At 44.0% G+C, this 12965-nt stretch overlaps 1 protein-coding gene across 1 annotated transcript in view; it reads left to right on the top strand.

Moving 5' to 3' along the window:
* LAMB4 (laminin subunit beta 4) overlaps positions 1-12965 on the top strand; it is a 304586-nt gene that overhangs the window by 45593 nt on the left and 246028 nt on the right. The window contains 5 exon segments of the mRNA XM_030216762.1: positions 6679-6788; positions 8123-8202; positions 12010-12039; positions 12041-12149; positions 12292-12378. Of these exon segments, the coding sequence (XP_030072622.1) occupies positions 6679-6788; positions 8123-8202; positions 12010-12039; positions 12041-12149; positions 12292-12378 (416 nt within the window).

Below are 12965 nucleotides of genomic sequence, written 5' to 3'. Positions count from 1 at the left end.
GTCAAGGAAGCCATTGCAGCGGCTTATGTGGCCGCGGGGAAGGTGCCGCCTATCCAGCTGAAGGCTCACTCCACGAGAGCTCAGGCGGCCTCGATGGCAGAGGCCGGATCCGTCTCCTTGGAAGAGATATGCAAGGCGGCAACGTGGGCTTCGGCTCATACATTCTCCAAGCATTACCGTTTGACTGTAGCTGCACGGGCGGAGGCCCGGTTTGGAGCTTCAGTGTTGAGGTCAGGGATTTCTATGTCCCGCCCTGGGTGAGTACTGCTTCGGTACATCCCACCAGTCTATGGATTGATCAGCTTGATGATATGGAAGGTAAAATTATGTATAATCATACCTGATAATTTTCTTTCCATTAATCATAGCTGATCAATCCATAGCCCCTCCCAGATATCTGTACTGTTATATTCTGGTTGAATTTTAGGTTCAAGTTTAGCCTTCAGTTACTTCAGGAGGACTTCGTGTTCAAGTTCTTCTTTCACTTGGATTCTTCAAGAGTTGAGACGAGTTTGTGTTACAGTGAGCTGCTGCATTCCTCTCCCCTCCGTTTTACGGGGCTGGATTGAGACATAAATTCTGCCGGCACTCCCTCCCGCTTCGTGCGGCTGTAGGGCAGCTTTGTACCCCTCCCGCTTCGCCGGTGTTAGGGTCAGTCAGCTCCTCCCGCGGTTGCGGTTGCAGGATAAGCCAGATCCCCCCGCATCGGCGGGTGTGGTGTCCCTCCCCCGCTCCGCGGGGATGAGCTGGACGGATTCCCCTCCCCCACTTGTGTGGGGATGAGCTGGGTTAATTCCCCTCCCCCGTTTCGGCGGTGGTGAGCTGGGCAGAGTGTCCCTTCGTGGGTGTAATTCTCTAAGTGCTGAGTCCTGCGGATGGAGCTTTGATATCGACATACTGAGGAGTTTCCGGCAGCACATGACCACATATAGGGAGGCAAAAGTTTGCTCTCTATCTCCACCTGCTGGTAGATGGACACAACCCACCAGTCTATGGATTGATCAGCTATGATTAATGGAAAGAAAATTATCAGGTATGATTATACATAATTTTACCTTAGGTTCCTATTTGTGTTTATAAATGTAGATTTCTCAAATATGTGTGTAAATTAAGGTATTTTATAATCTACATGCATACTTTTTGACTCCACATGCACTGCACTGATCTGGCAATCTCTGAAGAAATACAGCATATGTGCATGCCATTGTTCATACTTTCGTGCTTGGCACAAGTTTATAAGAGCCGTTGTACACATATATATTGCCACTTACGCTTGCAAATGACTTTAGAAAATTACCCCCAAAGTGGTAACTGGTGAGAGTAAGGAACATAAGAATAGCCATACTAGGTCAGAACCAATGGTCCATCTAGCCCAGTATCCTGTTTCCAACAGTGGCCAATCTAGGTCACACGTACCTAGCAGATCCCAAAGAGTGCAAGGCTTCATGTCTGCCAATCGAATTTTTAAGATTATCATCGATAATCATAAAATTGATTTGCACGTATTGCTTCCATTGTGTGCAAATAGATCTCATGCATTTTCATTCTGGAAATCTTGAAAACCCGAATGGTGAAGGGTTTTACAGTTTTAAAGCCACTTGGAGGGGCATTTTTGAACGTGGATGACCATCTCTAAGGGCACCCAACTCTAAGGACGGTGCCGTGAAGGGGCGGGGCAACGCGTATTATCAAAACAAGATGGACGTCCATCTTTCATTTCAATAATACGGTCGGGGACGCCCAAATCTTGACATTTAGGTTGACCTTAGAGATGGTCATCCTCAGTTTTCGGCGATAATGGAAACCAAAGACGTCTATCTCAAAAACGTCCAAATCCAAGCCCTTTGGTCATGAGAGGAGCCAGCATTTGTAGTGCACTGGTCCCCCTCATATGCCAGGACACCAACCAGGCACCCTAGGGAGCACTACAGTGGACTTCAGAAATTGCGCCCAGGTGCATAGCTCCCTTGCCTTGGGTGCTGAGCCCCCCAAACCCCCCCCAGATCCGCCTGACTAAAGTGCACTGCACCCACTACAACTGCTCCAGGGACCTGTATGCTGCTGCGATGGACCTGAGTATGGCATTTGAGGCTGGCAAAAAAGTATTTTAACTTGTTTTTTTATGGTGGGAGGGGGTTAGTGACCACTGGGGAAGTAAGGGGAGGTCATCCCCGATTCCCTTCGGTGATCATCTGGTCAGTTCGGGCACCTTTTTGAGGCTTGGTTGTGAAAAAAAATGGACCAAGTAAAGTTGGCAAGTGCTTGTCAGGGACGCCCTTCTTTTTTCTATTATCGGCCAAGGACGACAATCTCCTAATCACGCCCCAGTCCCGCCTTCACTACCCTGCTGATATGCCCCCATGAACTTTGGTCGTCCCCGCGACGGAAAGCAGTTGAGGGTGTAAAAAAAAATCGGCTTTCAATTATGCCGATTTGGACGGCCTTGCAAGAAGGACGCCCATCTCCCGATTTGTGTCGAAAGATGGGCGTCCTTCTCTTTCGAAAATAAGCGTGATAGACACCTATTTTTAACCTGTTTTACATAGGTACTTATGTGTCTTTATAAAATACTAGGGGTAAACCAGCAGAAATCATGGTGGCAGTTGTAAATATTAACACATGAAGTATGTGCATATCTGCAAAGTTTGTAGAATAAACAGATAAATTGAGACCCCACAACTACTGTGCCCAAACTCCACCCCAGAAATATCCACATATGGATCGCATATAAGTATGCACCTTCTTGTCATTGTGCATACTTTTACATGCATTACCCTACATAAAAGAGCAGCTATTTGGGAAGCTGTTCTCTGAAATTTTAGTTTTCTCCACAGGGAAGTGGTTTTGAGTGCTACAGTTAAGCAAGTATAGTTGCATACCTGTAAGGGGTGTGCTCCATGGACAGTGGGATATTTCAGCCACACAATCCCATCCCTGAGTTGAAGCTTGCTAAGGTACAAACTGACATTGGAGCGTGCTGTATTATTTTACTACCCACTTTAGGCTGGAATACTCCCCACATGCATTCAAAAGTCTCTCTAACTTGAATCTCTCTCCACTAGTGTGGCTGAAATATCCCACTGTCCATGAAGCACACCCTATGCAACTATATTTGCTTAACTCTCTAGCATTCAAAACCACTGTGCTGAGGAGAAAGCTAAAATTTCAGAGAACGTCTTCCTAATTAGCTCTTCTTGTATGTGCAGGTTTATAAAATCCGCCACGTATGTCTAAGCTGCATAAATCGCATCTTATATGTATAAAACCCCTAATAATGCTGCTCCTTTTCACAATGTCTTGTGATAGGCACAGGCCCCAAGAGCCCAACAGAAAGGCAATAACACTATTAGGCTGCCCTGAGTACCTAGGAATAGAGATCATTCCCCAGAGAAGAGGTATTGGGAGCTGGTCACTAAAAACCAGGATCACTATTTCCTGAGGTAGGGAATTGTGGGAAAATCATTAGGGGCCAGAGTTGTAGTGATCCACAGAGGGAAAATAGGAGATGGTCCCTATAGGTAGGGCAACTCTCAGACTCCTGGGACAGCCCTGCTGATTCCATGGTTCTCTAGGCAACCAGGAGGGAGGATGAGGCCATTGAGTATCATAGGAATGATCAGTAGGAGCTTAAGCCCACAGTAAGGAACTACTTATCTGTGAGAATTCCTGTTGCCAGGGTTGACTAGCCCAGAGTGTTAATAGAGGGTATAGAATGCCATATATTTCTGTGGAAGGATTTACTTTGGAGTATCAGGAAATAAGCTATTGAAAGAAATCTAAGGGTTTATTTTCTCTTTTTTTGTTGTTTGAAATGAGCATAGAGGGTGAAAACTTTTAAAACATGTGAGAGCAAGATTTCCCAATTCAGGGGCGTAGCCACGGGTGGGCCTGGACGGGCCCAGGCCCAGCCACTTTTGCTCCAGGTCCGCCCAGCCTCTTCTGCCCGCTCTCCCTGTCCGCGTGGTCTGCTCACTTTTACTGCCCTGAAGCGCCGTTCTCCCTCCAGCGATTCCCATAGCCAGCCTTCTGCCAGCACGCATCGTCGGGGCCTCTTCTCAGGTGCGTCTGCCTACTCTGCAACTTCCTGCGTCCCACCTTTGCGGAAAACAGGAAGTTGCAGAGTAGGCGGGATGTGTCTGAGAAGAGGCTCAGACGACGTGCACTGGCAGAAGGCTGGCTATGGGAATCGCCGGTGCTGGAGGGAGAACGGCGCTGCAGGTCAGTAAAAATGACCAGAACTGACCATGTGCAGGGGGCTGTCACGGGAGGGGGGGGGGGTAGCGGGTGGAGAGGAAATGTGGCAGCGGCGGCTGGCGGGTGGGGGGGTGGTAGCGGGTGGAGAGGAAATGTGAGGCCTGTGCCCACCCAGTCCACCTCCAGGCCCATCTAAAAATTAAACTCTGGCTATGCTACTGTTTCCCATATTAGTGTGAATCTGAGAGGCTGCGTTTTCCATTGGGGCTTAGCATATGTCAGAAAGTGGGGGAGGTGCGGGTGGGAGAGGAGGATTCCCTTCTGCTCAGTGGAAGTGAAACTCCTTGGCCTAAGCTTGGTATTGCTGTGAGCTAATCCTGGACTGGAATAGTTTCTACAGTCCAGAGACCTGAGGTAGCCCACTTTCCTTTAGAAACACTGCTCTATGGTTTAAAGACCGAGCTGACAATTATTACAAGCCAAAAGGCAGGCAGAATATCCCAAGCAAGAGAGACTGTGAAGACAGTGAAGTACAAGAACTTATGCCGCCCAACATTTAAAACCGTTTAACCAGACAGGAATGGTTCCTGGCCAGTTATATAGTGCTTAACCTGCTATCTGGCAATATTCTGTGGGAGATAGCTGGCTATCTCCCTCTGAATATTGCTAGTTAGCGTTTAGCGGATAGCCGGTTATATCACACAATATTCAGAACATCACCAGTTGAATTAGGCTGCCAAAATGGCAGGTGTATCTTTGGCCGGTTTAAACTTAACTGGCTAGCGCTAAATACTGGCTTGGTTGGTTAAATTTAAACCGGCCAAAAACACCCAGATATTCAATGCTGGTCACTGGAAACGACCTGGCATTGAATATCTGGGCTCAACGCTGACCATGGAAGGCAGCCCGGCTACCTCCAGAGGTCTGAATATGGGGCCCAAGGTGGGGGGAGGGAATGGGGGGGGGGGGAATTCCTCTTTTTTGTTTTGGACACTGCAAGGCTGAAACCAGCAATTCAAAGAACCCTTGTTTTTCTGTAAAGCACCTGGTTTGATGAATATTGTGTGGTAAAAAGGAGGGGCAATTTTTCTGTGTACAGAGTTCCCTGGTTTATACTGTGTTTGCCTAGCCTGAGTCTAAGAAATAAAAGTCTATGTAATTTTATTCTAAGCTGAGCGGAAGCTTATATTCACAGTCTTAGGGTTACCGTATGGCTCCAGAAAAAGGAGCACACATTGATCCAGTCCGGGTTTTGCTTCCACTGAAAGCAATGGAAGTAAAACCCAGACTGGCTTAATCTGTCCTCCTTTTTCTGGAGCCATGTGGTAAGCCTACGCAGTCTTATGGGAGACTGACCACAGAGATCCTAAGTTACCCAGTTTCAGGCTGGAGATTTTGGGACAGTCCTGGTTTTAAATTTACATCCCAGAGCAGTGTGGGACTTGTAGTGCCTGATCTTCCCATTGAAATCAGTGCTGCAAGTTCCATAATGCACCAGGATGGGGTTGTAAGAAATCCAGGACAGTTCCAAAATCTCCAGTCTGGAACTGGGTAATATGGCATCTATCTGACCATCAGGGATATTGCTTCAAATATTCATACAGAATTTAGAGCTGTTTATCAGATTATGTGCCTAGCCCTGTGTGTGACAGTGCACATTTATAAAATGGCGTTTTCTCTTATGCATCATACCAAATATTGATGTTTCTCTAGTAGTACTCTATGTATTTGATAAAAGGCTTAGCACTTAGGAAACATTTTATAAAATACGTAAAATATCCTTTTCTCTACCTAGACAAGCTATATATATATTGTCCACATCTCCTGAACACCTGTTTCACGATAATTTTCCTGATTTTTCCCTCTAAAGGATTTAAAGCATTTGAGTGCATTGAGCCCTTGAAGAAATAACAAAGGAGGCTTATCTTGTTCTTTCTCAAGCTGTTAGTTTTATAGCTGCCATAGGGCACCTGACAATTCCATAATAGAGAACGTGGTGGCTCAACTGACCACCATTTGTCTTGATGATAATATTCTCAATGTGGAGGAGCGGATCAAAACTACAGTTGTAAACAAAGGCTACACCATAAAATTACTTCCAACAAATCAAACTTTCTCTATGTGCCACATCTAAAGAAGAATGATAAAGCCTGCAATGCCTACTTTAACCAACAGAATGCTGTCTTTATCAAAACTATGAAATTTGGAACTTACTCTGCTGCTGCTTGACTAATTTCACAATGCTTGCAAATCTATATCTTCAAGCGTTGTAATTGGACTCAAAAACATATAATCACAGCTTTTGTTTGACAATGAACCTATTCTAACTAAATAAAACTTAATTGTACTGCGTGTTTCTCAAACGATTAAATGTTAGGCAAATGTCTTGTTGTTCCATGATTCATGTGGCAAGTAGTTAGAGGTGGGCCTTTCTCATGTGGTTGACAGTGGAAACAAAATGATTCACAGACATATTTGTTTCAGCTTGCCACTGTAATCGCATGGGAAGTTTACAGACCACCACATGTGATCCAGCTACTGGGGAGTGCCTCTGTCAGCAATTTGCCATGGGAGTTCATTGTGACCAGTGCTTTGTAAGTATTCATTGCATTTTACCAGTAGGCTATGCAAATCCATGGGCATTTCAAATGGAATTTCAGCTCTCATTACAATGAGCCTGATCTGAATCAGATTTGAAGTTTGGTTATATCATTTCCATCTGTTTTTAGACTCTGGGAAACAAAGTGGGGCTGGGTCTAGTAATAGCAGTGGGTGAATAGATTAAAAAGATACTGTTTTTGCTCTTAAAGGGGATAAATTTTTAACAAGATACCTATGTGAGTCATCCAAAGAGACACCTATTTTAAAAAAAGGCAACGTGAGCCACCTGTGTGCTTTTATAAAAAAGGCTCTTAGAACCAGCCCCAAAGGCACAAATTTTACACCTGCTCTGAAAGAGGTAGACATGTATGTGTGTACCCCACGTGTGTACCTATGTATCTTATAAAACACATGCATATCGCAATTCCACTTTCAATCCACCTAAACTACACAGTAACCTATGCACAGATTGCTTAAAAATAGGCACGTTCTTCCCATAGCAAATTGTCCTTTTCTCTAGCTTGATCACTATTGGTAATACCAGAAGACTGCCGCTAGAAGTTCACTGGTGCTATTTTGATCTAGTCACTCAACAGGGCTGGAGCAACTGGGGATCACTCCTACCCCATCCATTAGACACTAGTGAATGTCTGGGGGAGGGAGCAAGGGTATGGGGGATTGGAGGGTTCAGCAGTGAGAGATGATATGTGGTTGAGGATCAAAATAGTCAAAAGGTTTGAGTCAGAAATTTTCACCCACAGCTCCCTTAAAGGATAGTGGGCCAAATTTGTGGCCCACTATCTGCATTACTACAGCCAGGAATTCAGGATGATGTTGATATTTAGTGCAAGAATAAGGGTCCACCCCTAGTTTTTGTTTATTTACGTAGGGGTATCGTTTTGGGGTTTTGTGCTTTGATTCTTAATAAAAAAAAAAGGCAAACACCAAAGTTAGCAAAGCAAAACTGTCCAAAACAAACAAAAAAAAAGCTCAAGTAGTTCATATGAATCATAGTACCATGAAGCAATGCTTAACCACTGAGGCAACTTGAGATGCAATAGAAAGTTGAGTATCAAGGAGACAATCTATTGTCTTGAGGGAGGATTCCAATGGGAGAGAATGACCTGCCAGCGCTGGTGCTACTGTAGGGGTTAAAGCTGTACATGCAGGATTTAGCATTAGGCAATGGGTCTCTAGCCAAGAAGCAACAGCTGCTAGGTATGCGTTGAACAAATAGTGATCTGGGAAAGCAGGATCAGTACAGGTGATCAACTGAATGTCATCTTCATACCCAACCAAAATCCAATGATTCTGTTCTGTGTTGCAGCCAGGATTCTGGGGACTTGGCAGTACTTCACTTGGCTGTTCTCCTTGTGACTGTGATATCGGAGGGGCCCACAGTGACTTGTAAGTAGAGGAGTCCCTAAGACTTCCTGTGTTTTAATAGTTCTAATGTGGGCTTAGAGTAGCAGACATAGCTGAGAAAGAGTCGTGAGACTTAGCAGCAGTGACTGCAGCAGTTGCCAGTAGTTTCCACTGTCTCCACAGGGGCGTATCTGCGTGGGGCCACAGGGGCCTGGGCCCCCGCAGATTTCGCCCTGGCCCCCCTCCCCGCCGTCAACCCTCCCCCGCTGCTTACTTTTGCTGGCGGGGGGCCCCAACCCCCGCCAGCCGAGGTCCGACCCGCAATCTCCATATTTCGTCTTCCTCCGTGGCCATGTGCTTCAAGGAAGTAACGCTGCAGTGCTGATTCGTTGAATCCAGTTCGGCGTCTGACGTCGCAGCACATCAGACGCCGAACTGGATTCAACGAATCAGCACTGCAGCGTTACTTCCTTGAAGCACATGGCCACGGAGGAAGACGAAATATGGAGATTGCGGGTCGGACCTCGGCTGGCGGGGGTTGGGGCCCCCCGCCAGCAAAAGTAAGCAGCGGGGGAGGGTTGACGGCGTGGAGGGGGTGGAGAGAGGTGGCGGCGGCGGGGGGGGAGGGAGGCAAAAATGTGCCCCCCCTCTCTGGCTCTGGCCCCCCCTACCGCCGGATTCCAGATACGCCCCTGTTGGGAAGAGAGGGGAAGAGCTCTGGTTAATGCCAGCTGCTGTGGCGCTGGGAGTAAAAACCTAATCTGCATTGATGCAGCACAGAGAGGGAAGACAGAATCATGGGGAGCAGAGGAATACAGCAGAAGCAGAAAGCTCATGAAAGGTCCTATTGGTTCTCCCGTGCCCTAGAAAGTCTAAAGTGCAACTGAATGTATCAGGTATCCAGTTTACTTGATTAAATTGCTCATCAAATCAGATTGAGCAGTTTACAAAAACAAAGAAGAATATTACAAATTAAGATATAAAATATGTAATAACAGATAACAATTACATTACATTTTTGTATTATTGTATCTGTGCATTTATGTTGGTTGGTCTTTTAATTATTGTTTTGCTCTGGTTTTATGTTGTATGTGCTGCTTAGGTTTTAAGTGATAAAATGCCTAAATAAATTATAACATAATACATTACCCAGCTCTCAGCATATTTTAACAACTTCTTTAACATTCAAGGGTATCCATTGTATTATATAGGATCCTTCAGATTCCTCTGTCACCCCACACAGGCTAATAACGTGAGCCGATATTCTTCATTTGATCCATATAATTTAATTCTTTTAAATAAACTTTTTACATATTTTTATCTTTTCATCTTTTTATATATTAAATACAAGCATTTAGCTTCAATCTGTAACGTCGCTACGGACTCCTTCTTCTCATTTCAAAAACTTTAGTAAAACTGATCACTCATCTCGGAGATCTCAAACCGACATGAATTCACGTTTCGCAACTAGTGCTGTATCAAGGTATATCTCCTCAAGCAAACCCGGAAACAATTTCCTGCTTTCTCATCCATATTTGGATGAGTTTTACTAAAACGTCTGTAGCGACGTTACAGATTGAAGCTAAGTGCTTGTATTTAATATATAAAAAGATAAAAATATGAAAAAGTGTATTTAAAAGAATTAAATTATATGGATCAAATAAAGAATATCTGCCCACCATAAAAGTGCCTGGCTCACGTCATTAGCCTGTGTGCTGGTGACAGAGGAATCTGAAGGATCCTGTATAATACAATGGATACCCTTGAATGTTAAAGAAATTGTTAAAATATGCTGAGAGCTGGGTAATGTATTGTGATATATAGTAATACCCTCTCTATTGAAATAGTGATACCATATTCAGTAAATAAATTATAACAACATAAACGATATCAGGACAATTCTGTGAACTGGCTCTTCCTTTGTGGTGCCTTGATACTGTGTAGGGAGCACCAATTCTGTAACAACATCAGGATGCCGCCTTGCTATAGAATATTAGTGCAAATCCAGCATTGGCGTGCCAAAAAGAAGACATACCTGCTTATGCAGCAGGTGTTAAGTGGACACGCCTACATGCACCATTCAATATACACATCTTACAGTATTCTGTAACATACTGTAACCAGGTATCTCTCTTGTGCAGCCAAGGATAGAACAATCTCCTCCAGCCACAGGCTCCCGGTACAGTGAAGAAATAGATGTCCACCAGTAACTTCAATCTTAAGGACTTTTATTCCATGCAGGTTTCTAGTACACAGTTCCAACAGCAGCATAGCACATACCAGGATTCAATACAGGCTTATAGGCTCCAGTCTGGGCTCTTTATCCAGTGCACAATAAACAGTAATTCAATTCCCAAGACAAACAGTTCTTTCAGTTCATCATCACAGTTCAGTCACCAAGCAGCAGTTTCTACCTTCTATCCTCTTTACCTTCAGGAGAGTTCAATATTTTAGGGACCCCTTCTACCCAAGGGTTTTCCCCTGCATCAGCTTCACAGTGAATTCAATACTTTTGGGACTTCCTCTCACCCAAGGAATCTCAGCCTGCTTCAGTACTTTAGGGACCTCCCTGCCCAAGGATTTTCTGCTGCAAATACTTCTCTCCTTCTGCTTCTCTCTCCTGAACTGAACTCCTCTGGGACTCCTTCCCACCTGCCTAATCAATCCCTGGCTTCAGCTACCACCACCAATCATTCTCCTTCCATTAGCTTCCTCACACCCAAACCAGCTGAGTTAAGCATTAGACTAATGAGACCAATGATGAGCTCCTGCACACGGGGTTTCCTAACTCTCTTTCTGCCTAGTGGCAGCCACTCTACACAACCTGCCAGCCTACACCCTGTCTTCCCTGATTGCAGCTAGGAGTCCAGTCCGGGTTCTTCATCTCACCCTCTGGCTCCTTGCCTACAATGCCTTCTGGGACTTGTATTTCAGACTGAAACTGACTTAACCCAACTATCCTGGAGGTGACTTTATCACAATACACATGTTGATTGACACACCCACATTCATGCTCCTCCCCCATGTACTTCATTTCCCAATTGCTCTATGCCACTTATGTATGAGTTTACAGTATAAGTGCACATATAAGTGGTGCATAGTTCTGCATTTATGTGTAAAAAATGCGTGTAAATACAGGCTCACCTTTTACAGAATTGTTCTGTATACAAATAGTAAAACAGATGTGAATTAACATAATATAAAATATAACTTTAAGCAGTAGAAAGGAAAAGAGTAATATAGGTCAATACCTAGAGGGTTAGCAGAGGCCTGAAACTCATCTCCATTCTCCAGAAACAGTCATCACAGTTTTGAAGAACTTTTGATAGAGGGGTGACTTGCAAAGGTGGAATATGGCAGGAGGTAGGCAAGTGAAGAGGACACTGACAAACTGGGTCCTTGACTGAGGACAGAACAAATTGGTTCTTAGAGGGCAGAACTTGTAATAACCACAATTTTGGCCTGATTGGAAGTTAAAGGAGTCAATCAGAGATTAAAAAAAAAAGATAGGGATGTGTGCATGAAAATAAAATTATGCTTTTGTTGTTGTTCCTTCTTTCTTATTTTTTTCAGATTTTTGGTTCATTTCACACATTTGTTTCAATAAATATTTTTAGCACACAGAACTTCTAATGTACGCAGAAAATTGTACACCTGTTAATCCATGTAATGCTATATCAATTTTGCATACACTTAAATTTAAGCAATGCTAACGAACCAAATGCATGCTAATGAATGCACGTCCTTAAATAAGACAGATTTCAGGTGTCCAAGAGATATGGAGGAAGCTCAAGGCAAGACAACAAAATTACATGCACTATAAAGCTTTTATTTGTTCTTTTATTACAGTTGCTCTCCCACTGATGGTCAGTGCAAATGTTTCCTATATAATAGGCCGCCAATGTAATGAACTGCTTTGGCTACTTTTTGTGCCCCTGGATTATTACATCTATGAAGCTGAAAGTACGCTGCCTGTTCCTGGATCTTATGTATGTATAGAAAATATTTTGCCTCGATTTTATTTTTTTTATTCAACAAACCAGCTCCAAAGAAAGGCAATTTGAATTTTCAATATTTCATGAGAAACCAGTTTTAATTTACTTTTGTTAATTTATTTATTGATGATTACAGGATGAGCACAAATTCAGTATAAGCATCACCAATAACGGTAGCCAGAAATCCATCAATACAAAACTAGAATCACAGCAAATAGAAAACGTAAATACAATCTTACCTATTTTTTTTCACAATAGTTTCATTTTAAATTGGGAAAAAGTTCAGAGAATGGTAAAAATGATAAAGAAAATACAGCACTTCATTTGAAGAAAAGGCTAAACAGGTAAGGGTCATCATCTTGGAGAAAAGATGACTGAGATGCAATATGATAAAAGTTTCTGAAATAAATGGAATGGTTAGGGCAGGGGCGTAGCCAGACAGCAGATTTTGGGTGGGCCTAAGCAAGAAGGGGTGGGCACCAAATTCTCTCCCCCACCCCCACACCAAAAAAATATCTCAGATGGTGGGAAAATGCTTCTCTCCAGTCTCCACCTTGGTAGTCTGCAGCAGGCATGCACTGAAAATGAACATGCGAAGGTGCCAGTATTGTGGAGAGCAGCATTTTCATTACCATGTGCTACTGTTGAATGGGCCTGAGCCCTAAGTGGGTGGGCCCCGGCCCACCAAGCCCACCTGTGGCTACGCCACTGGTTAGGGACTAGCTCTGAGGCATCCTGTGGTAAAAGCCCAATGTGCGAGTACAAACCATGCACTAAAAAATTTTTCTTTACTTTTCTCTGGAGGGGGGG

Source organism: Microcaecilia unicolor, chromosome 10 (genome assembly GCF_901765095.1).
Source record: "Microcaecilia unicolor chromosome 10, aMicUni1.1, whole genome shotgun sequence".
Taxonomy (NCBI): domain Eukaryota; kingdom Metazoa; phylum Chordata; class Amphibia; order Gymnophiona; family Siphonopidae; genus Microcaecilia; species Microcaecilia unicolor.
Note: the sequence above shows the minus strand (reverse complement) of the source record. Positions and strands in the feature narration are given on the sequence as shown.